The sequence below is a fragment of the Adiantum capillus-veneris genome, chromosome 19 (genome assembly GCF_014529385.1).
Source record: "Adiantum capillus-veneris isolate H3 chromosome 19, ASM1452938v2, whole genome shotgun sequence".
NCBI lineage: Eukaryota > Viridiplantae > Streptophyta > Polypodiopsida > Polypodiales > Pteridaceae > Adiantum > Adiantum capillus-veneris.
Window position 1 is genome coordinate 24,925,573 of NC_140949.1, and position 25,135 is coordinate 24,950,707.

The 25,135-nt window shown below is 45.0% G+C and overlaps 1 protein-coding gene across 3 annotated transcripts in view; it reads right to left on the bottom strand.

Annotated features, from left to right (window-relative positions):
* LOC147433713 (Amino acid kinase family protein) overlaps nt 1-25,135 on the bottom strand; it is a 205,453-nt gene that overhangs the window by 168,279 nt on the left and 12,039 nt on the right. For all 3 annotated transcript variants that reach the window (XM_086490341.1, XM_086490342.1, XM_086490343.1), the window contains exons 3-5: nt 9,008-9,105; nt 8,843-8,885; nt 8,676-8,737 (exon numbers count right to left, since the gene is read on the bottom strand). In XM_086490341.1, coding sequence (XP_086346467.1) covers nt 8,676-8,737; nt 8,843-8,885; nt 9,008-9,105 — 203 coding nt within the window. The remainder of the gene's footprint in view (nt 1-8,675; nt 8,738-8,842; nt 8,886-9,007; nt 9,106-25,135) is intronic.

The window sequence follows — 25,135 nt, forward strand, 5'->3', positions numbered from 1 at the left end:
AAATGATTCTCTGCAAATTGGCTGTACCATTTGTCTCCTAAGCCGTCCAAGGTGGATGGGAAAAGTACCAGATAAGCATCTTCCCCGTTAAGACCACGTCCTCTACAGAGAGATACAAATCTTCTTGCATGGTCGTCAGCATCTTCTGAAGAAAGCCCTTTGAAGGTAGGGAACTTGATGTTTACCTTGGCCAAAACACTAGCTAGTGGCTCCATGATTCCTTGCTGAGCCTGTTGCTCTATAGCTTGCTGTATCAGAATAGGAGAGAGCTTTATTGGAGAAGGTGATCGGGAAGATGGGGAACCTGATGAAGGAATGGGTGATGTGATATGTGGAGGTATAGGTGATGAGGTTGAAGGATTTCTACAAGGTGTCAAAGGTCATCTTCTGTGATAGTACTTCAGAGGGCTCAGTAGTGAGCTTTGACGCTCGACTGACCTCCTTGTATGTGTCATGCAGTGACCACCAGTCCAACCACGCTTGGGGCAAGAAAACTTGTGACAGGTCTAGACTCCACCAGACCAAAACAGACCAGGTAAGTGACTAGACCCGGCTGGACCAGGGACGAGACCAAGGACGAGGAGGACTAGACCAGGGTCGAGGAGGTCTAGACCAGGGACGAGGACATGTTGGACCAGGGCGAGAGAAGACTAGACCAGTTGGACCAGGCGAGAGGGGACTAGACTAGTTGGACTAGGCGAGAGGAGAACAGTGCAAGGCAAGGTTGGCGAAGGTAGGCAAAGCTAGATAAACCTAACTAGCTTCAAGATTTGCACCTTCAAGATTTGCACCTCAGAGAGTGAGATTTCAGTTGAGGTCCCACCGTGATCGCCAAAATGAGAGCACCTGTAGCGCGGATAATGTGTCGTACTCTCTACAGTGTGGGTGCCCCTCAGTGCAATGTGCGTGACAATCTCACTCAAACAAATGGAAACTCTCTCAAACAGAATGAAACACAGAAACAATGGATAACAACAGAGTCACAACAGTGGACCAGAGCATGTGGACTCGACTCGCTCAAAGAACCATAAAGAACCATGTACAGACTCTGGCGTGGCAGCACCCTCAGCTCCAGCCCAGGACTCATAGGTACAAATGGGGTGTCGAGGCTCAGATGTGCAAGGATGGTGAAGCAGTGCTCTGTGTAAGACTCGCTCTAGACGACTACGTACAAGATCAAAGGTGAAGAAGATGATAACATCACCAACCGCTACTACTCATATGTACCACCATAAAGAGCCACCAACGGCTCATAATGTCAGCCATGTGGTGACCTGGCCACGAGGTCCACTAGACCACCGTCGGTAGGTACCTTGCCACGTGTCACTCCCTAGACCAGAGGTCCGTCCAGAGGGTCCGTCCAGTGTGAACCAAACCCAGTGTAGCCAACTGTCCAACTGTCTGCCATGTGAAGTGACACTGTAGCCCTGCTACAATGCGTACCCCATCCTTTGAAACAATGTGCCCAAGGAAGTGAATCTCTTGCAAAAAGAATTCACTCTTCTTCGCATTAATGAGTAGTCTGTTCTTACGTAACTCATTGAAAACTGCAGTCAAGTGATCCCTATGCTCCTCTTTAGACTTCGAATAGACAATCATGTCGTCAAAGAAGGTACCCACGAAGTTTCTATGCGTTCTAAAAATTATGTCCATCATTCTATTAAACGTGGCAGGAGCATTTGTGAGACCAAATGGCATAACAAGAAATTCATAGAGACCAAATGTTGTCCTGAACGCAGTCTTATGGACATCTTTTGGCCTAATGCGTATCTGATGGTACCCACTCTTTAGGTCTATTCTTGTAAACAATGACGCTCCCTCAAGCCGATCAAGAATGTCATCTATCCTCGGTATGGGGAACCTGTTCTTGATAGTATTCTTATTCAAGGCGCGATAGTCAATGCACATGCACCACGAACCTACGCGTGTCCCAAGGGCTCCCGCACGCAATGGGATAGTTCCCCTGTGAATTGGACGAGTTTTCACGTGAGAAAACTCTCCGAACTTGCAATCTTTCGCGATGGAACTGTGCGTACCTGTGGGGGATTAGCAATTAGATAATCCGGTTCCTGTTCAGAAGGCTCTTGCCTTGGCAAACGTGCATAAACCCCCAGAATTGTACATGTTCATCTGAGTAGCCCAACTAGTGGGGCATTACCATATGTGCCAAAGGGGAGAGAGAGATGCACGAGAGCAAGTCATCGCGCTACATGAGACAGAGGAGAAGGCAAGCTTTCCATTAAAGCTGTAGACTTGCACCCACTACTCACACACACACTATAGCTCACTTGTGTTCAAAAATCAGCCTCCTCTCTCAAATTGGGCGCCCCCTCTTCATGCTGGAAGTGGCAAAACTGCCTGGAGCCGCCATGTGTCCAGTTTGCCCCTTTTGAGTTAATTCTCTAGTTCCCACTGACTTATAAAGTTATAGGTGACTTTCCGAGTGGCCCAGACTTCATTTGGCGCACACACGCTTCCATACTCATCAGAATTCAGTGCTAACTGGCCCAACCAGTCCCAAACTGACCGACCCAGACTCCCACTGTGAGAAACCTATTCGGCCACAGCCGTTTCATGCTGGCCATGCAATGTCCACTTGCACCTTTTCAAGGGTTCCGGGGAAACCAAGTAAAAAAATAAATAAATAAAAATATCTAGTACTTATTTACGGAAGGCAACAGGAAAAATACACCTCCTGGGGACACGAGGGGAAGGGAGGGGGTGGGTAGGGACGAGGGGAAGGGAGAGGGTGGGTAGGGGCGAGGGGGGTGGGTAGGGGTGAGGGGAAGGGGGGGGGGGGGTGGGTAGGGGCGAGGGTTACTGGGTAGGGGCGAGTGGAAGGTGAGGGGGTGGGTAGGGGCGACGGGGGGTGGGTAGGGGCAAGGCGAAGGTGAGGGGGTGGGTAGGGGCGAGGGATTGTAAGGGGGAGGGTCGGGGCGAGGGGGGTTGGGTAGGGACTAGGGAATGTGAGGAGGAGGGTAGAGGCGAGAGTTACTGGGTAGGGGCGAGAGGGGGTGGTTAGGGGCGAGGGGAAGATGAGGGGGTGGGCAAGGGAGGGTAGGGGCGAGAGGGAGTGGGTAGCGGTGAGGGGGTGAGGGGGAGGGTAGGGCGAGGGCGAGGGGGAGAGGGGGAGGGACTAGGGCGAGGGCGAGGGCGAGGGCGAGGGCAAGGGCGAGAGGGGAAAGGGACTAGGGCGAAGGCGAGGGCAAGGGCGACGGGGTGAGACTAGGGCGAGGCGAGGGGGAAAGGGGGTAGGGGGTGAGGGACTAGGACTAGGGCGAGGGGGTGAGGGGGGAGGGTAGGGCGAGGGGGTGAGGGTAGGGCGAGGGGTAGTGTGGGGGCGAGGGGGAGGGTAGGGCGAGGGGACGGGGAGGGACTAGGACTAGGGCGAGGGCGAGGGGGTGAGGGTAGGGCGAGGGGTAGTGAGGGGGCGAGGGGAGTGGGAGAGGGGGTAGGGCGAGGGGTACTGAGGGGGCGAGGGCGAGTGGGAGGGGGGGAGGGTAGGGCGAGGGGATGAGGGGGACTAGGGGCAAATAAGAAGCACCCAACTATCATGACCAAGACAAATATCATGATCTTGGAATTCATCTTGCAGGACGGGCTCTGTGAAGGGAGTCTGCTAGACGCAGAGGAGAGCTTTGTTCTGGTCGGAGAAGCAAACACCACAGGGGTTGATGTTTGAGGGGTGGTGAACTCCTGTAGGGGATATTTCTTCCCCCTTATATACTTTTTCATAGGCTTTCCAAATTCAACGGCTTTCATCAAGAGGGCTTTCACCGAGAGCACATAAGGAGTATCTTCTGTGACCTTCAACTCTTGAGCTGGCACATTAGGTTTAGTGACTGTGGAAACATTTGAAGAGGGTGTATCTTCAAGCCAAGAGTGAATAGAGACTCCATAACAAGGCATAGATTTGGTAGCCTCCAACCACTCGAGCAGATCTTCATCTGACCCTTCAGGTGTAGTAGGCTGTTCTTGTTCAGGTTTGGTTTCCATTGACAAAGAAACTTGCTGCACCACGGGATCCATACCACCTTCTAAGAGAATGGGTTGCATCGAGGAGCCAGAAGTATGTATCCACATTGCGTCGTTTCCCCAATCATGAAGTGCTTTAGTGTGTCGCAGCCATGGTCTTCCAATGAGCAAAGGAAATCTGCCCTCAACCTGGGGAAGACGAACCACAACAAAATCCAAGTTAAAAGTAAAGTCTGGTACCTGCAGAGGCACATTATCCACTATGCCCACAGGGTAGATTGTCCGTTGGTCGGCCAATGTAACTGTGAAGGGAGCAGGGCAAGTAGGCTGTAGACCTAGAGCTAACATAGTGAACTCGGGCATCAGGTTGATGCCAGATCCACCATCCACTATCACTCCTGAGAATTGCCTACCCAAAACGGACACTGTCAGGCGAGGGCTTCTATAATCAATGAGTGGAGCAGCAGGATTGGATATCATATAGGACTCTGATGGTCGCACTAGGAGGTGCCCACCACTAGGACCTGCTCCAGGATAAAGTGATTGAATAACAGCAAGGGTGTCACTTCTAAACTTTGCATCTAGTCGCAGCATGTCATACAGGGACACTTGTTGGAAGGTGTTCTTCAAAACTGACTCTACTGTAAGCTTCTCTTTTTCTACCTGTTGTTGTTCCTCTGGTACCTTGATCTTCTGTAGATCGGAAACTGCTTCCAAGAAAGCTTCATCAATATCGGAGAGCAAGGATTTGGATTCCTTCATGGCACTGGGGGATGGCTTGTTAATAGTTGCAGGCAGGGTATCCACTGGTGTGAGAATGTGTGGTGGAGTTGAACTTGATGGAATGCTAAGACCGAGAGCAGCTCTCTGGGCCCGGGTGAGGATGCCCGATGGCTCCTCTGCCAACTGCTGCGGCTTATTTTGAGGGGTAACCACGTGGGTAGAAGGGGGCGGCTGAGAAACGGTGCTCACTGCTATCAAATTGAGCTTGGGAAAGGCAAACTCATTCTGGCTTTGAATTGAGTTCGAAGCAGTGGATGCACGAAGTTTAGGGCAATCCTTACTGTAGTGATCCTTCGTTTCAGGGCAATGACGGCACGGAGGGGACCCTTCTGGCAGGGGGCATTTGCTTTGGTAATGCCCATATTCCCCGCATCTGTAGCACAAAATGGGCCGATTCAAAGGGCGAGTCGACGGACGAGGTGGTCCTTGCTCCTGGTGCATGGAGTTGGAGGTGGAGGCATAGAAGTTTTGAGGGGATGAGGGAGCATGGGTATGATAAAAGCTCTGAGACGGAAAAGTACTTTGCATACCTTGCATAGGAGGGGCTGTCGGCAAAGGTGGCATATGGTGTGGATGACCACATGGAGAAACCATGTTAGATGCAGACGCTGGCCCTTGCTGAAGAGTAGGACCAAGACTTTGTTGTAGTTGTCGCAATCCCTTGAGGTAGTAGCAGTCCTTGTCCTCATGCCCAAACTTTTCACAGAAGTGGCAATAAGCTCGAAGGGGACAGTCCTGTGGAGGATGTCCTGGAGAGCGACACGAGCTGCACCATACCATAGCCTTAGTCTCCTGCCGAGACCGAAGCTCTTCTAACTCCCTCTTGATTTGATCCAAAGCTTCGTGATGTGGGGGCTTCTCCTCTTTGAGAGAGATTGATTTCTCCTCTTGTAGAGCTCGTTGTAGTTTTAGGGCTTCCAGTTCCCGACGTAAGGAAGTCAAAGGGTCGGACGGACTCTCCAAGAGTACCGAGGCAGTCTCTACCTGAGAAGGGTCGGTAAACAACTTCCTTGCCCCCTCTATTCTAGTAGCAGCAGCAACAAATTCCTCCGACGTGGCATCAGGTCGGAGATTCTCTCTCAGTTTTTGCTGAGAAGTCTTTGGAAGCGCCTTCTCTACCCATTTCTTGACCATGAACTCACCTGGTGGTTGAGGAAGCTTGGCGACCAGGAACTTGGTTTTAGTCATGAGTTCTGCAAAAGTCTCCTCTGGTTGGAGCACCATGTTGGCCAACTCATCCAAAACCTTTTCCTGGTAGTCACCTGGCCTAAATACTACACAGAACTGTTGTCTTAAAGCTGTCCAAGTTGCAAAATGGTTCTCTGCGAACTGGCTGTACCACTTGTCTGCCAAACCATCCAAGGTAGATGGGAAGAGTACTAAGTAGGCATCTTCTCGGTTGAGGCCACGACCTCTGCAGAGAGATACAAACCTCCTTGCATGGTCGTCAGCATCTTCTGAAGAGAGTCCTTTGAATGTAGGGAACTTGATGTTTACCTTAGCCAAAACGCTAGCCAACGGCTGCATGGCCCCTTGCTGAGCCTCTTGCTCAGTAGCCTACTGTAGCAGAATAGGAGAGAGCTTTACTGGAGAAGGTGATCTGGAAGATATGAAACAGGAGGGAGGAATGGGTGATGTCGTATGTGGAGGTATGGTTGATGAGGTTGATGGGCTTCTAACCGGTTCCAAGGATCGTCTTCTATTGTAGTACTGCAGAGGACTCAGTAGTGCGCTTTGACGCTCGACTAACCTCCTTGTATGGATCATGCAGCGACCACCAATCCAACCAAGCTTTGGGAAAGAAAACTCTAACTATGGGCTGAACAACACAGGTTTAAACCAGGACGAGTGAGGATAGTGACTAGACCACCTGGTCTAGGACCAGTGACTAGACCACCTAGCTGGCAGGACGAGGAGGACTGGACCAGGGCGAGGACTAGACTAGGACCCGGGACGAGGACGAGGACTGGTTGGACCAGGGCGAGAGAGGACCAGACCAGCAGACTATCTACACAGTGTAAGCAAGTGTGCGGAGCTAGGTAACAACCAATTAGCTTCACGATTTGTATCTCAACAAGAGTGAGACTTCCTTTGAGGTCCCACCATGATCGCCAAAATGAGAGCACCTGTAGCGCGGATGATGTGCCGTGCTCTCTACAGTGGGTGGTCCTCACTGCAATGTGCGTGACAATCTCACTCAAACAGACTGAAAAGAAGGGAAACAACAGACAACAACTGAGCTCACAAAGACACAACAGCAACCGTAGACCACAACAAATGACTCGACTATCTCAAAGAACTGATACAGACTCTGGCGTGGCAGCACACTCAGCTCCAGCCCAGGACTCTCAGGTACAATGGGGTGTCGAGGCTCAGATGTGCAGGGATGGTGAATCAGTGCTCTGTGTATAGACTCACTCTCCTCTCGACAACGATGCTGGACCAGAGGTGAAGAAGATAATCCCGATGACCAACCACTACTACTCATATGTACCACCATAAAGAGCCACCAACGGCTCATAAATGTCAGCCATGTGGTGACCTGGCCACGATGTCCACTAGACCAGTCCGTATCTCTGCTGCCACGTGTCACTGCCCAGCCCAGAGAGCCCGTCCAGTGTGAACCAGCCTAGACCAACTGTACTAACTGTGTGTCCTGTGAAAGTGACACTGTAGCCTGCTACAACCAAATGCTTTTAAGTTTAGAGCTTTTCATGTAAACTGCTTTTAGAAGGCCTGGGGCCTTTATATATGAACGATGGGCTCTCTCTCTGGCATTCTAGAGGGAGCAGATGCAGAGTAGAGCCACTGGTGCTTTACTAAGTTGAAGCAATATAAAGAAATACCGAAAGGGGCGCCATCATTTGGGTCCAGTGCTCTCTTGGGGTGGAACTCTGCCACTCCATGACTCGCGAGTCGTGCATCTCTTTCACTTCAGTTGTTTTGAAGTGCTTAAAGTTTGTTTTGTCTGTTCTTTTCCATTGGCACGTGGTGCCCTCCTGTTACATCTTGTGGCAGGCATCATGTAGCTGGGCTACAGTGTCACTGGATAGGCAATTAGTAGTTACAATTGATCTTGGTTCACCCTTGGGCAGCCATTTGGCTGATGGATCAGGATCGTTGACACTCTAGTTGATCAAAGGCACCTGGTGGAAGATGGAGGAGTGGTAGACGAGTGCACACCGTATCTAGCCTATCACTTCTCACCACAGCCCAGATATTTGTAGCTGCCTCTCAGAGATATTTCTTAGTACCTATGGATGGGATCTAGACAACGTATATATAGCCAGTCTTGTGTGGTCTAGGAGGACGAGTCTTTGGTCTAGAGTCCAGTCATTGTCACAGCACTGTCCTTACATTGTTTGAGCCTCGACACCCCCATTGTATCTGTTGAGCACTTCGTCTGGAGTTGTGTGTGTTGGCAGTCAGTCTGTAGTTGATACATTGGGAGCAGCTGGGCTCATATTGAGTTTGGGGTCTATCTTGTTGTGTCTACTTCTAGTTCATTTTCTTGCTGTATATCATTTCAGTTATGCCACCATGTCTTTCAATTGTCTTGTTGTGTGCCATGGAGTCAGATTTCTGTGTATATTGCATTGAGAAGCACCCACATTAGAGAGCACGACATAGTTTTCCTGCTACATTCTCCCTAATGAAGAGAATGAGCAAATAATTGACTACTTTTGCTGTTTTTTGGCAACTGTGCGAAGCACCTCTGTTGATTGTTGCTTACCAACCTGTGCTCTAATATCACTATGTAGAGTGTAGAAGTCATGGGGAAAGGAACAAAACAAAACTAGTCACACATACAGACCTCACTTCAAAAACCACAAAAGTGATGCAAACACATCTAGCCTAACTTTTTTTTTTTGTGACAACTACCAAGCACCATAGACACAACGTGGAAAAACACTTACGGCTCTACTTCTGGTTGACCAACCAGCAGAGAAGGGAGAAATTCCAACAGCAGGAATGCCCTCTGGAAGTAATAATAGATTGTTAAATCCTAAGATGTCACAGGTAAAGCAGAAGCAAGGAAGAAAAAAGCAAGCTAACTTTTGATATCCATTCTAAATTTGTATACCCGATGCCAATGCTCGTACTATCTCCTGATTTAATTTGGTTACCTGCAGTTCCGCATTCCACTCAGCACTCCATTTATCAGACTTTGTGAAGGCAAAAGCCAGTCACACTACAGAACTAGCCTGTTAGAATGCATTTCAGACATTCTTGAAGACAAGGAAGTTACAGATATTCTTGTCGCAACAAAACCAGCCTTCCCGATTGCCGTTTCCAGGCCTCCCTTGTGCACACTTGATTTACTAGCTTGAAAATGTCCAAAGGAACCTGCAAAAGGTCAAGCTGTTACATAAAGAACACTTCAAGATAAATCTGCCCAAGTCCTCACATGTCCACTTTGCAAAAAATATTTAGTACCCACCCCAGTCCCGTTGATCACTGTGTTTTCTAAACTTGATAGCTTTACCAGAACTAAGTTATAACAAGCACAAGAAATATGAAATTTTTCGGTGTCTGGAAATATAGTAATTATATGTAGACAACAACAATACTAAACAGATATATCCATAATGGAGGGTTAGAATGCTAGATACAGGCCACTAAGGAGGTGCATATCTCCATTTAAACCAAACATAACATGTAGCCTCATCAGGGCAGAAAGATCTGAACTTAAAGAACTATAGGGGTAAAACATTTGCACAAAACATAGTAAATTGTAATTATATGTAGACACACAAAATCAGTAAACAGGAGTATCCATAATGGAGGGTTAGAATGCTAGATACAGGCCACTGAGGAGTCACATACCTCCACCTAAACTAACCCTTATATGTAGCCTAATCAGGGCAGAAAGATCTGAACTTAAAGGACTAAAAGGGGTAAAACATTTGCACAAAACACAGATCCACATAGATGCATATATCTTCAAATTAAGAATATTCAGAATTGCATTAAGTAGGAGACTATACTTTCCTTTCAATGAAGAGACAAAACTACTACTGCTAACGCAGATGTTACAAAAACTTAATATAAAGTCAAAGTCACATCAAATACATTAGACAAAAGTCTGACAACTTGAATCCCAACTTCAAACTCTTACAGCAACAGAAATGCCAATTTGACTCCTAAACCTCAAATCCTTACAGAAACACATAAGAAATGTGCAATTTGTTAGTACCAATGTGCACCCACAAGTTGACATAGGTTTCACTACTTAAATTCCCACTTATACAACAACATAACAGAAGAATGAAATCTATTAGTATCTATAAGCAGCCATTAGGTGCAAGGAGCTACAAGAGGTCCTTCGGACCATTTGGGAGCCAAATGAGCACACAAAATTTTGCTCGACGTGCAACCTACATTTAGAGTTTTGTCAAAGCGGCAATTACTGTAAATTTAAAAGTATGCACTTTTGCCAATTATTCATTACACCCTTGTAACATTTTGACAACTGAGCTTAGGAAAGTGTCTGAGGCTTGTCTTGGGTCTCAATTGTATGGGATTTGTGAAGGACTACACCATTTTTAGAGGTTTTGGCTAACTGATTGTAACTTGTCCACCCAATTGTAAACCCTAATCAAGGAGTGTACGCATCTATAACTTGCAACTCTAATCAAAGTAAGGAATTTTTAAATCTTGTTAATGGAGCACCAAAGGACTTTGATGTGAATGGTGCACTCTTTCCAAGGAAAAGGGCTTGAGCCTTGAGGTGATGAGACAAGCTTCATCACATACACTCCAAAGCTGCTTAGTATGAGCATCTTCACCAAGCTTACCTATGCTTGTAAGATTATCATTTTGCAATAGAAATCTCCATATTTCTCTCTATCTCACATGATGAAGAATATGTTCTTGATGATGTGATTGATTGCTTAATCTTGTATATTGTTAAGTTGAGTGAGATTTGGATTGAGTAACAAGGGCTTAATTTAAGCTCAAGAGCAGTGAATCCTTTTAGCAAGATGTGACGTAGAGCTGAAGAGGAGTGACTTGGTGATAAATCACTATAACCTTGTTAGAGTAGAGATACACAAATGCCTTGGCAAGGAAGAGCTTGCAAGAGAGGGATATGGAAGAAAGAGAGAAAAGGTTGAAGGACGCAACCAGAGTGTGTGAATGTAGAAGCATAGCGCCTCTCAGTAGATATGAGTCATAGCTTTTTGTTCTCCCTTCTCATTTGGAGTTGGGACTTTCCACAGCTAGCTTCATGGTCAACTAACCCCACCTCTGACCAAAAACACAAGAAAAAAAACAGTTCACTGTTGCTGCTTGCACTCGCCATTGCTGTTGACCCCCTCCCCCCAAAAACCCGGCGCTCTGCCCGCCTCTTCCCGCCCTGCCACTGCCCACGCTAAACCCGCCCAGCCTCTGATTGATCACACCCCCCCCCCCCCCCCCCCCCCCCCCCCCCAAAACCACCACCACCACTATGCTGCATTCTCTTCCTTTCCTATGAAGGAGTTGGCCGGCCATTCTTCACTTTCCAACCCACTTCCTTCACACTCATTCCTTCCTTGTACGTCGTCACAGCAGCAAACACAAATGGAAGATTCTCCTCCGCCACAGAGGAACTCGACTGAATCCCCCTCGCCCAACACCGCAGAACCCACCATCCGACTTGCTCTTTCGCCGACACAGCAAGCGAGCTTAGAGGCCGAGGTGGCGCGCCTTCAGGCCACCTCTTTTATCTGCAACATAATCGGCACCCGACCTAGCAGAGGAGAGGTGTGCCACCTCCTCTAGGACCGCCTTTTAGTAGAGGCGAGAAAGATCATCAACACATGTTCTGGTTCAAGACACCCACACCCTCCCGAAGGTCGTTCTACTACCTAGGGTGAGTGGTGGTTGGCTCCGTTAGAACGTGGAATATTTGGGGCTCCCGAATCAGTGCTTCATTTGCAGACTAATGGGCCATCTTGCGAAATCCTGTCCACGGAGGAGGCCCCGACCCGTGACATAGACCCAGCCTACTAAGGCTACTAGGAGCACAGGCGGGTACCTCATCCAAGACAGGTCCCCAGGCAGAGGAGGACTGGCAACAAGTTCGTGGCTGTCGTCGCCAAGGACCGACACACGAGTTTGGCACCCTTAGTGGTCGGCTTGCACCAGGTCAGCAGCAATGGGTACCCACAAGAAACTCTTTCGACCCTCTACAACAAGCAGCAATGGGTACCCACAAGAAACTGTTTCGACCCTCTACAGCAAGATGAGTCACAAATACCTCCTCCACCTCAGCATTTGCTTCAGTTGATCACCCTGGGATCCCTTTCTTCCAATACACAGCACGACTTGGGAATCACATACTGGCTGCTCGAAGAGAAGCCTGCCCCACGGCAGCAGGTCACTGGCACGAGGAGGGTCTCGCAGTTGAGTTCCTGATAGACTTTTGGCAGCATTGGTGGGACAGCAAACAATCGAAGAGAGTCACCATGTTCCAGTGGCTTGTCGCCTATCGAGCTACTGCAGTGGGGAGTTGGTTGGTCTACAATGGCCACCCATTGGGGGCTGTGCCGCTTGTGACCACCCACTTGAGTCACAGAGGCATTGTCTATGGGACAGTCCCAAGGCACAGCAGGTTTGGCTATGGATTCTACGGCTGATGCCAGCCCTGTTGTCAGCTAGTTAGTACACTTGGGGTGTTGCTGCTTGGTCCACCCTCATGGGCCCACCACTTCATGCTGTCCTCAGCTAGCAGGATGATTGTGATACAGGAGGGCCAGCCTACACTTCAGCCTGCCATAGTGCTTACGCCTCAGGAGTGGAGCAGTGATAGAGAGAGCTTTGTTGGGAGCTTATCTGCAGCCTTACTCTCTAGTTCATATGGAGAGCCCATTGGTTCCACATCTTCGAGGCCCATCCCATCCCACCGGTGGAGACTATACGAGATATATAGCTAGAGCTGATCCATACACTTCGAGGTCAGTTCGAGAGGCTGTAGGGTAGCTCCAACTGTATACGAGAGCGCCGCGAGGCATTCCTACGGCTTTGGTGACCAGTGCCTTTCTATACCATGGTCCATTTTTTCTTGGGAGAGTCTCCCCTCATGCTAATGTAGCCCCCTCTTATCGGGGCAATTTGTAGCCCGATGGGCAACCTTATTAACTAATAGAAGGATCTTTTCTTGGGAAAAAAAAGCCCCACGTCTAGCCTATTAGAAGATTTGGGACCAACTATGGACTGGTAGCGAAGGGTAGCAATATAGTGCACATGTGTGAGTGAAATATTTTTGTAACATTGAGTGATGTCAGCAGAAAAGAGATGGAAGATCTGATTGGAGAGGTTAAGAGTGACCTCAGTGAAGTTCTTAACAAGCAAGAAGGGGTTATACTGTATTTTGAGAAAGTCCAAACATAATTTTTGTTTCATTGCGCAAACTGATTCAAACTCAGTAAGTATAAGGTCAAGGCATAAAATAATGTCTTTAGTAATGTTGGTAAAGACCCCGTTCGAGGCATCAGATATCCAACGGAAATCGTGTTTGTGATGTTTATAGGTGGGAAATAAAACAAGTAGTTTGAGTGTCTCAAGAGAATATCCGAATCATTATAGTGAATTGACATAATATCGGTAATCTCAATGGGAGATAAGTTAAGCAAAGTAAACTCACCTCTAGATAGACGTAGTGAGCCGCTTTCCAAGTGAGGTTTTTGCAAATAAGAGTAGGACAATTGGCTGCTCTATCAAAACCAACAACAAACCAATTTTGTGTAAGTTTTTGAAATTTTAAACTGAGGTCATGTGTGATCAAGTGTTATGAGTAGATAGCCATTTGTGTGGTAAGAGAGTTACTTTTTGAAAAAAACATTGTTGAACCGATTTGGTTAAGTCCAGTAGGACTATCTTCTCCAGTCGGAGAGTACTGACTAGGTCAGTCAAGCAGCTAAGTAAAGCTGATAGAGCAAGGTAGGGGTTTTTTGGAAAAATTGGAATGTGATTTAGACCTTTAGCAAAGATTTTTTTTAACTGCAGGATCATTAATTACTTTGAGATCACAAGTGCAAGCATGCCTCCTTAAATCACCAAAATCTTTGCAAAAAGCATTGAACTTATCACAAGCACAATCGAGGATAGTATTGTAACATTGAAAGTCATTGTTGTAGACTAAACTTTTAATAGGCCGATGATATGTCCAGCCAATTGAAACTTTATCTAACATTTTATGGTTACCAAAAAGTAAATCAAAACACTCACAAAAGATTGACCTGGGAGAAAACCAATCCAAAAGTTCTGTATAATACAAACAGTGTATATAGATAAAATTTTCCGTAGACGTATTTTTTGAGAGATGCTTCCTTCCACAAGGGCCAAAAATCACATGCAAGGTACAAAGGATTACAAGTCAAGGAGGTGACAGATGGGTGTATTTCTACCTCTTTCTCTAGTAAAGCTTCAAGACTTTCCTCTATTAAAGTTAGAAGAAGTACTAGGTGTTAGAAACATTGTGAAAGAGTTATTGGGGGTGGTTAAAGAGTTAGGTCTTTTTAGTGAGGGGGAATCATCATCTTCAATACAAGGCTTGAGTAATCCTGTAATTATTTTTACTCCTTCATAATTGGCATAGGTGGTGAGATAAGCATAGTTACCCGGAACGTGGAATGGGAACGGCGACGGGATCCCCGCAGAACGGGGGAACGGCTAGGGGTCCAGAACAGGAACGGCGCGGAACAGGAGGTATAAAAAACACCCAAACAGTGCAATTTTTAGCTCCTTGTGTTTAAATACAAGGAGTATTAGAGTCCTTTGACTCTAATACTCACAAAAAACTCGTTTTGAAGACCATTCAACCTTGCTATGACTAGATGATGAGAGAGAGAGAGAGAGACTCAAGAGAGTGAGAGGGAGAGGGAGAGATTTGAGAGAGTGGGAGGGAGAAGAAGAGAACTTGAAGCCTTGAGCCTTGAGAGAGTGAGTCTTGAGAGGGAGAGATCTTGAGAGTGTGAGAGGGAGAGAGCTTGAGCCTTGAGAATTAGCTTGTGGAGAGAAAGGGGGAGGGGGGTGCATTTTATGAGTCCTTGAGGCCTTGCACACTTCAAAAAGAAGCCCAAACATTTACTTCAATTTTTTCAATTTTTGCAAAATTTGTTTGTAGCCGTTGGCCATTCCGGGGGCATTCCGAAACGTTCCGGAACGGCCATTCCAGTTTGCACTGGACACCCGGAACATCCAAACGTTCCGGGACGTTCCGGAACGTTCGGGAAGGGAACTACCCCCCGAAACGCCGGAACGGGGGCTAGGGGGCGTTCCCCAGTAACTCTAGAGATAAGTGCCCGGTTCATCTAATTTAGCTCTTTAAGAATATCAAGCATAAGGCCGTGAAAGATGTTAAAAGCAATTTGAGCAATAACCAGTGGCTTGGCCTTCCTCCCAACCAAGAGCAAATAAGGGATAAATGAAATTCCACAGGCTTCTCAGGGAAGAGTTGTTCTAAGTGATTGAGAATAAACAAAATTGCATGTTCAAACCATATAATACTAGAATCACAGGAAGCCTTAGGGTCCAGAAATTTGCAGGCCCATTTTAGGTATGGCAGGAAAACATTCCAAGTAGACTCCGTGTAGAAGTCTAGATTGCTCTTGGCGAATTCCATATTACCTTTTGTAAGAATATATAGACTAGCATTAGAAGAACACTTTGTGCTCAACAAAGTTGAGGCTAAAGGGAGCCTTGATGAGTTCCCCTTTGTCCAAGAACTACCCTCCTTTTAGTACCTTGAGTCTGTAGTCTTGCACAGTGGAAGCAGGGAGGTTGGCTAGATATACCCATGTTTCACTAAGGATAGGTGCCAAAAAGGCTTTGTTGGGGAGGACCCAAAGCTAATGGTCAACACCAAATGATTCAACTTCTATTTGTCTGACTGGCAGAAATGAGAAATCTTTGGAAACTTTGGGAACCATCTCTAACAAATTAGAGTCACTGAGGGAGTAAAGATTGTTTTGAAATTCTTTGACAGCTTCTAAAGTAGCACTGTCTCTGCACAAGATTCCACCAGTTTGTGGGATAGCAGGAGTAGTAGGGGTACTAATAAACGTTGGATTGAGGCCCCATAATCTCTTAAGAAACTTAGACAGCTTCGCCTCTGAAGAAGAGAACTGAGCTAGATCCTGGTTGTATTGTAAAGTAAGTACAGACAATTGGACAATGTAGTGGGAGATCATAGCTATACCATTCTTACTATCTTTGTCTAGAGTGGCCAAGATTTTGACCTAGACATTAAAAGAGAGCATGTGTAAAATAGAATACTTTTTGTCAGAAGCCAAGGCCGATTTATAGATAAATTGTGATGCTTCCAAGCTGCTAATACATCTCAAGACAAGGGAAGTTGCCACAAAAAGAGGCTCGGAATTTAACTCCACACCTTGGGAGAGTGTTAAGGCCTGTAACAAACGGTTTGAAGAGGTAGAAAGAGATTATTTAGGGTAAGAGATTACAATGCTTTTGGCTTTTCAAGCAAGAAAGGGCCTAGTTCTAGGGGCATGGATTTTTTTTTGGGGGATGGTCTTTTAGGTCAAGTCTAATCTGTTCTAAAATCCTTTCGAGTCCTGGATAACTCTCATACGAGCAGTCATTTATATTGAGTGTTATCCTGAAAGATTATATAAAATCAAGGTTAGTATAGGTGGATAAACCTGCAACCCTAAAACCGGCAAAGTCAAAAGACTACGATAGCCATGAACAGCAATCCTGAAGTACATTCTAAGAGGGACCGCCTATCACCAACCAATCTAAACAGGAATTATAGACGGTGGGTCCGACTTAGTTCTATAGTCCAAACGCGTTTCCAAAGCCAGCGTTCGGGTTCTCCCAAAAAACTAGGAGAGCCTTGTGTGTAGGACGTGTGTTTTGTTGTTTTACTTTAATAAATATACACAAAAGAAAATAAAAGTTCAAAAGACGGCTGGCTTTAAACAAGTGCAAGGGGTAGCACAAAAACAACTCAACCTTTGAATTATTTTTGTACATAGCTATAAGAATGAGGTCTCATTCCAGTGTTTATATACACGGGGTAATCTGTATAGATTTTTCCATAAAGTGGCAAGCGTCTAGTACATCGGAAACAGACAACAGCTAAGCCAAAAAATTTCCAAGAAAGGATAGATTCCTCCCTTGCATCCATACAAACAAGACAACAGATATGTTAGCCTTGAATGCGTTTTACAGGTGTCAATGGACTTTATAAGTTGTTATCCATGTAACTTTTTCAACTTAAAAACTATTGTCCAAACCAATCTTATACTTTGCAAAGTAAAAGGTGTGTGTTTTTTTTGTTTCTTAAGTTCATTTTATATTTGTAATCCAAAAAGTCATCACTCCTTTCAGATACAAGCGAAAATTTTCTTTAGGTATATATAAGGTTATTATATATCCCAATTTTTTAACCATTCAATTCAAATAGATATTTAAATTACATAAAATTTTGATCAGAAGGCCATCACCCCTTCTGATCCAAATGTTTTACTCCCAATTTTGTCCCCATAATATTTAGTATCATCCTATCCGTCAATTTGTACAATATTTTGCACATTTTGATTGTATGGATCTTTGAATGAGTCCCATTGTACCACAAACCTCAAACAATGTTTATGTACAATCCATTTCACAACTAGTTGAAATAAATGAATCAACACCATGGCCTAGTGTAACCATTCCAAGAGAGAAGGGAGATGTAAGCCTTGCAATCCTTTTGTATATGCACCCAAATTTAAAGCATACCATAATAAAAAAAGGCCACTGTTTTGCCTGTAAAAATCATTAGGACGAGCAAGGTATTAACCTATCTCTTTTTTTAAAGAAAAATCGTGTAGCAACCTTAACTTTCTTAACAGAAAAACAGCAACAAGACAGAAGTCATGTAACTTCTAAGTAAAACAAAATATTCATTAACTCCAACCGTCAACAGTTCTAAGCACAAAATATACAGTACAATACAGCCCGATTAAAGCATCAAGCTACCAGTATCAACCTTTTCAGAGCCCAAAAAAAACTGTGGGAGCTTTGAGCAAAAAGCCCCAGGTGCTTTATACCCCAATAATGGCAAAAGAGAAGTAAAAAACACCTTTTTTACAATTGTAGTACTACTACGAACCCTTTGCAAGATGTTAAACATGTGTAGTGTGGTAAAAAAAACCCAAGAAAACACCTTTTATAGTATGCGAAAAAAAACAAAACAAAAAAAGTTGCCAACTGTACGAGAGCCCCCCAGGTAGGGTACTTCTACCCATATACTTAAACGTGATGCCAAAAACATGCTCACAATCAAAAAAAATTAATGTTTATGTTTTGTCAAATACTGTGCAGCTTACCCAAAGTACCCAGCAATGCTAACGCACTATTAAGCACCAAATATATGAGCCAGTGCAGAGTAATGATAAAGCATGTTGTAAATCTTAAAAACAGAGCCAGTTTCGGCAGGGTACGAACTTAAGAAGCACCATCATGTTCCACCAACTCCATAGCCACACAACAAGCAGGCGACCAGAAAGCCCTTAAACCTCTCTTTCACATACACACACAATACGCAAAGACAAGGCTAAGTGAGGGGCATGCAGCAACCCTCACCTCATTTATATAGTGATAAACCACCAGAGGATGCATTGAGTAAATACCAGCAAGGAGAATCCCATCCCGATCTGCTCATTAACAAGTCCAAATCTCAAGGCATATGATTATAAGTGGCCGCCATGGTAACTCTCGTAGAGGTAAAGGTGGGAGAGAGGTGGAACACAGAAGTGTCACGTAACACATCCAACCCTCTGTGTCTGTGGACAAGCTACAGCATGATCAGGGTTCAGTCAGTCCATTCAGTCTAGATTAGAAGTGATCTGGCACTTTTTGTGAGTCTATTCGTAGACCGTGCATGCCCAATCACTCAGTGTAGATGCATATCCTCTGGTTGCACACAGCATGATCATAAGCATTCCCATCAGAATCCTTCAGGGGAATTTTCCGGTGCATTTAGCCTATTTTACCTATTTTTGACATTTTTCACTTATTATATTTAAGTGACTTTTGTTGGAAAGTAGGTAGAGCAAATTGAGTAAGTTTGTTTATAAGAAAACCTAGACTAGCACTAAATAGCAGTAGAGGCAACAGGAGCTCCACGCTCAACAGGCACCTTCTCAGCAGAACCCCCCCAAGAGACCTAGCGTTTTTGGAGCACAGCCAAGACCTAGCGTTTTCATCACCAGATCAGCCAGCGATTTGCTTTGCAGATTCCGGCAACAGCAGAACCTCAGATCAGCCTAGCGTTTTGCATATTGCAGAGCAACCGGCGACAACAGCAGAATTTCAGCCCTAGCATTTTTGGTTTGCAGATCAGCCGCGGCATTTTGCAGATTTACCGCGACGGAACATCAAGGAACATCAGTGTTTTCAGTTTTCAGCAGTTAGCACCCGCAGATCAAGTCCCGAACCTCGCTGACCTCACCTTCCCGCAGCAGTTCCTCGCCGCACGGTCAGTTTCCGTTTACAGTTTCAGCCCGGAAAACACAGATTTCAGCATCTGCGTTTTCAGCGCATCGTCGTCGCATCGTCGTCATCGACATAGAGTCAGAATTCAGCAGATTGAAGATTTGCAGATTTCAGCCCATAGCGTTTTTGGACAGCAGATAAAAGATTGCAGATTTCAGCCCTTAGGTCGGTCTCGTCATCCCCGTCGTCGTCGTCAACATAGCCTAGACTTGCATCAGTCACATGCATTCAATTTGTACCAGTTTTTGCAATCATAAGTAGACCACTCCAGAGTTACCGGGGAACGCCCCCTAGCCCCCGTTCCGGCGTTCCGGGGGGCAGTTCCCTTCCCGAACGTTCCGAGACGTCCCGGAACGTTTGACGTTCCGGGTGGCCAGTGCAAACCGGAACGGCCGTTCCAGAACTCCCCCGGAACATTCCGGAATGCCCCTGGAACGGCCAACGGCTACAAACAAATTTGGCAAAATTTGAAAAAATTGAAGTAAATGTTCGGGCTTTGTTTTGAAGTGTGCAAGGCCTCAAGGACTCATAAAATGCACCCCCCTCCCCCTTTCTCTCCACAAGCTAATCCTCAAGGCTCAAGCTCTCTCCCTCTCACACTCTCAAGATCTCTCCCTCTCAAGACTCACTCTCTCAAGGCTCAAGGCTCAAGGCTTCACGCCTTCAAGCTCTCTTCCTCTCCCTCCCACTCTCTCAAATCTCTCCCTCTCCCTCTCACTCTCTCTCTCTCTCTCTCTCTCTCTCTCTCTCTCTCTCTCTCACATCATCATCTAGTCATAGCAAGGTTGAATGGTCTTCAAAACGAGTTTTCTGTGAGTATTAGAGTCAAAGCACTCTAATACTCCTTGTATTTAAACACAAGGAGCTAAAAATGCACTATTTGGGTGTTTTTTATACCTCCCGTTCCGCGCCGTTCCCGTTCCGGACCCCTAGCCGTTCCCCCGTTCCGCAGGGATCCCATCGTCGTTCCCGTTCCGCGTTCCGGGTAACTATGGACCACTCTCGCCGACGAGAGTGGTGCCTTCGGAGGAGAGTTTTACAACGTCTCTGGTGTCGTATCTCTCTTCTCTCTCTATCTCTCAGTCTCATACACTTGCACGCACAGTGTCCATTCACTTTGTTTGTGATCATAGCATTCTCTCATTAAGAACGGAAGGCACTCCCTTCCATAAGAACAAAAGGAACCTTGAGCACAGTTCGGAGCACTCATCTTAAGCAAAGCGCAAACATTCATTCCACTGCACCTAACAAGAAAGCACGCAGACGTAGAGCAGAGAGAGCAACACGTTGAGGGGCAGAGAAGGAGGCAAAAAACGGGGCGTGGTGCTTTAACTAAGCACGTACACCCGCCAATAGACCTCAATGCCCCTAAGTAAGTGCCACAGAAATCGAGAGTGGAAAATAAGCCATGCACCCCTTTGGGGGGTAGAGTCATACACATTTTTACCAAAAGAGGCCACTGAGGATAAAACACCAACAAATGGTTAGGTAATACAAGGAATACGGCTTGGAGCCATGGAAAAGTATGGGTCACCCCGGGGGTTTAAAAATCTCCCCATCTATTATACGCGTTTTGTGTTGACTGCTGACGTGGCAGTTGTACGGATTTTCATAAATCACGATGACAGTTTTTTGTTGTAGCTTTTTGGACGAATTGCTTTTGAGTTTGAATACTTTTCATGTAACTGCTTTTCAATGCCAAGGGCCTTTAAATATGTGTAGAGGGCTCATTCTCTGGCATGCTTCAGTGTGAATGTGCAGGGATTGGAGTACCGGCATTGTACTTAGTTGTAGCAATAAAAAGAAATACCGAAAGGGGCGCCAACATTTTAGGGCCAATACTCTCTGAGGTAGAATTCCGTCACTCCGTGTCGCGTGTGCTCTCTCTCTTTCAGTTTCAGTTGTTATTGAAGCGCTAAAAGTATGTTAAGTCTGTTCTTTTCCATTGGCACGCGGTGCCCGTCTTGTGACAAGCTCCCGGCTAGTCATTATGAGCTCTACTTTGACTGTTTCTGCTTTCCTATTTGTAATATTTTCTATGGGTTTTCCTCGTCTTCAAGTTTCCCATTGGTAATTCAATCTGACATTACTGGGGAAAAAAAATGTGTGTGTGTAGTTGTTTTAAACTTAATAAATACACACCAAGGAACAAGACGTTCAAAAGACGACTAGCTAAAGATGTCTAGGCAAAGATTTGTACAGGATCTTAGATTCATAATTGTACAGCATAATAAGAATGAGGTATAATTCCAAATGAGTTTATACAAAGGTATCATAACTATCCTAGTTGAATCATCAAGGTCGGACTACAGCATGCTAAACCTTTTTAAGCCAAGATAGAGTTCTCACCTGCATCCATATAGTCAAGACAACAGATATGTTAGACTTGGCTACGTATGGCAGGCTTCAAAGAATCTATCAGTTGTTATCCATGTCAAACTTAAAAATTATTAGACTAGCTATTGTCCTATATATTAAAATCTCATCGATTTTTTAACATCATATTCCTGCCAGAGTCACTCCATATGTTTTGACTTCTTTATAATAACCATTTACTGTAAAAAATGTCGACTAATCCATATCATTCTATGTACTTCTTTAGCTTTAAAAAATCCTGCATGCAATACTAAGTTTTGTAAGTTCCTCTTAAAATATGCTCCGAGGTCGAGCCCTTCAAAGCCAGAATCAACTAGCATTATCACTCGACCAAATTTTAGGCCAGATATCAAGAACCAAAAGTCACTAAGTCATCCCATAGTCTGCAATAGGTATGCACATCCATCAGCACTACACCACATTTCATAAAGAATTCCCTTTGAAATTAAAGTAATAGCTGAACTATCAGCCCAGAGAAGTACCAGCCAAAGCCAAAGAAGTATCAGCAAGAGCCAAGCCACCCCAAACCATTCCCAAAAATAACCAATTTATGAGAGTAGAGTCTATTCCAAAAAAAATGACTAGTCACATCAAGATACCAAGATTAAAAGACCAGGATTCTAATACTTTGTAATACGTATGCACACTCATCATCATTACACCAGATACCATAAAGGATCTCCTTTTGAATAATAGTTGAACTATCAGCCCAGTGAAGTAATAGCCACGGTTAGAGAAGTATTAGCAAGAGCTAGAGCCAAAGCCAAAGCCAAAGCCAAAGCCAGCCATAAAGCAGGCCACCTCAAACCATTCCTAAATATAGCCATTGTATGAGAGTAGGATCAAGTCGAGAGAAATGACTAGCCATATCCAAAGACTAGGCTTTTTTTTTTAAATAAAAAACCAGAAAAATGTGTTGTAGACCAGATCTCCTAACTAGACATAGCTAGCAGAAGAGACCTGCTATTGAAGCACAGATATCAAATCATAGTTAGCAAGTCGAGAGAAATGACTAGCCATATCCAGAGACTAGGCTTTTTTTTTTTAAATAAAAAACCAGAAAAATGTGTTGTAGACAAGATCTCCTAACTAGACATAGCTAGCAGAAGAGACCTGCTATTGAAGCACAGATATCAAATCATAGTTAGCAAGTCAAGGCCACCCATGTTCCAACACCATACCCATCACAAGTAGCATGTTATGCAAAAAAACAATTTTCCATAAGTTTTCATGATAGGTAACTACTACAGAGATTGCATAGAATAATTTCTCAAGTGAGCAGAACTAGAGACCAGCAAAACCAGTTATAAGCATTTTCTTGTCAAAAGACCAGCAGAAACTCAGAAAAAATGCTTCTTGTTTTGTGTCCAAGATTAGATTAGTTAACAACTTTCCTTAAAAAGGCCTCTAACACAAAATAGGGCCAGAGTTCAGCTATAAAAGACCAGTATTAGGAACCAATCTCATCAGTCTAATTATAGGTATATAACAAATTCAAAGAGCAAGAATGTAGGATTTTTAGACCAGTACTTGGCATGTGTCAGCATCAGCATAGGGTAGGTATCTTTATTCATGAGGCAAGCAAAATCTCAATTTAAAGCAATGTCAATGGGAAACTTCATTTTTTTCTTTGCATTCGGCAATTGATAGGAACAAAAAATATCTCCTTCAATATTTTAAGGTAAGAAAAAACCTGTCATAATCACCTAACAGAGCAAGAGATTATCCAAAACCTAAGATTTTGAGTAAAATATAGAACCTGTGAGCAGAAGTAATCCCAAAATAATCTCCAAAGTGCCAGGGGAAAGCCAAGTACAATTCCAATGTCATCTTACTCTCTCTTTCCCCCTTTTTTTACCCAGTACACCAAGTCGACTGTAGCAAGTTGTTTATAATGTTGCAAGGGACAGTATAAAAAACCCAATGCTCAAAACCTAAATCATAACAGCTTATCCTGTATGCGAAAAGGCAAAAGACAGAAAAAAACCCAAGTCTAAGTGAAGGGAGAAGAGCCCCTCACCTTAATATAGGGGCAAAGGATGGGTATGTGCCAGCATGTCAGCAATTGACACCCAAGAGAGTATGCCCGGTATGGCCACACCATGCAAGTTCCTAGCACATGACCTTCTCTATAGGAGGATAGGATGATTTACTACTTAGAATCATACCAAGCAATGGATGGCCCAAAGTCCGTGCCAAGCCACCCGCCATCAAGCTCGGTTCTAAGATCGAGATGTGTTTCCTCGTGAAGCACCATGAGTGAAAGGGGAGTGTCCCGTCACGACAGAGTCATTAACCAGAGTGTAATAGCTTTATGTCAGAAGGGAAGGAAACCTAGCCTTTAACTTCTTTTAAGGGTTAAAAAAAAATTAGGGGGTTGCTCCCACTAAGCCTATGTTCAAAAAGTTGGTTCACATTAAACCATCCTAACCAAGATAGCAGTGTAAGTAATAATCGGTATTTAGAATCACCCTATGAGGTAATTACAAGTGTGGCAACAGACATTGAATGAAAACCTCGCATCGGTTTATGCCAAGAGGAGCAATTAGAGGTACTCATTAAACCATGCTAACCAAGACAACATAGTAAGCCAGCAACAAGGAATTCAAATCTCAATTTAGTGATTTCAAACTCAAGGTGGAGAACCTTATTCTAAGAGTAGGCTACTTGTAATCATGCAGCAATAGTGTCAAAGGATTAGTTAACTGCCAGAAGTGTGTTGGGTAAAGTATTAGCTATATATATAGTTTGGGTAGCATTACCAATAGGTTGAGTTAGTGTAACTAGAACCAGCTATCATGGTCACATGTTGTGACCAATTGTGTGTGTTCCTTGTTGAGAAAGAAAATACGCCTGGCAAGGAGACCACTAGACCAAATTCGAAGAAAAAGCCTTGCTCCAATGCAGGCTCTCCAATTGAAGAAAATTGTCGAGAGAGGATTGTCGACCATGCCATTCCAAATGCGAGGTGATAACCTTCCAATCAACAATGAGAGAAGAAGTAAAGGTACATCCTGGAATGTGCCCTTGACGCTTCCCAAAAATGACTTCCCAATATGTTGGTTGCCAATGCCCAAAGGATGGTGTGACAATATGCACACATAAATGTGATACCAAGAGTATCCAGGGTGGTTGTTGTTCCACCAAGAGTGCCAATAGCGTAACTTTCCAAGCCAGAACATAACTTCGCAAATCCAAAATATTCAGCCCTCCAAGGCGCACCTCGTCTCACAGAAAGAGTCTCCGACTATTATCTATAGACAAGTTGTGTTCCCCAAGCACGGGTGTGGTGTGCAATTGTCCGCCCTCTGAGTGCTCCCATCTTGATAGCTTTCGACCCGTGTTGTTGGGCTGCTTCAGTGTGTGGGTGGGTGGGTGGGCAAGTGTTGCACGCTTTTCAACCCCTGCGAGCTCGTTGGCAGCTATGTATATCCATTTTTCTCTGAGTGCTAAGTGTGTGAGAGGTGGTGCATGTGTTAAGAGAGAGCAGACAGCCTGTGTGGTGTTTCTC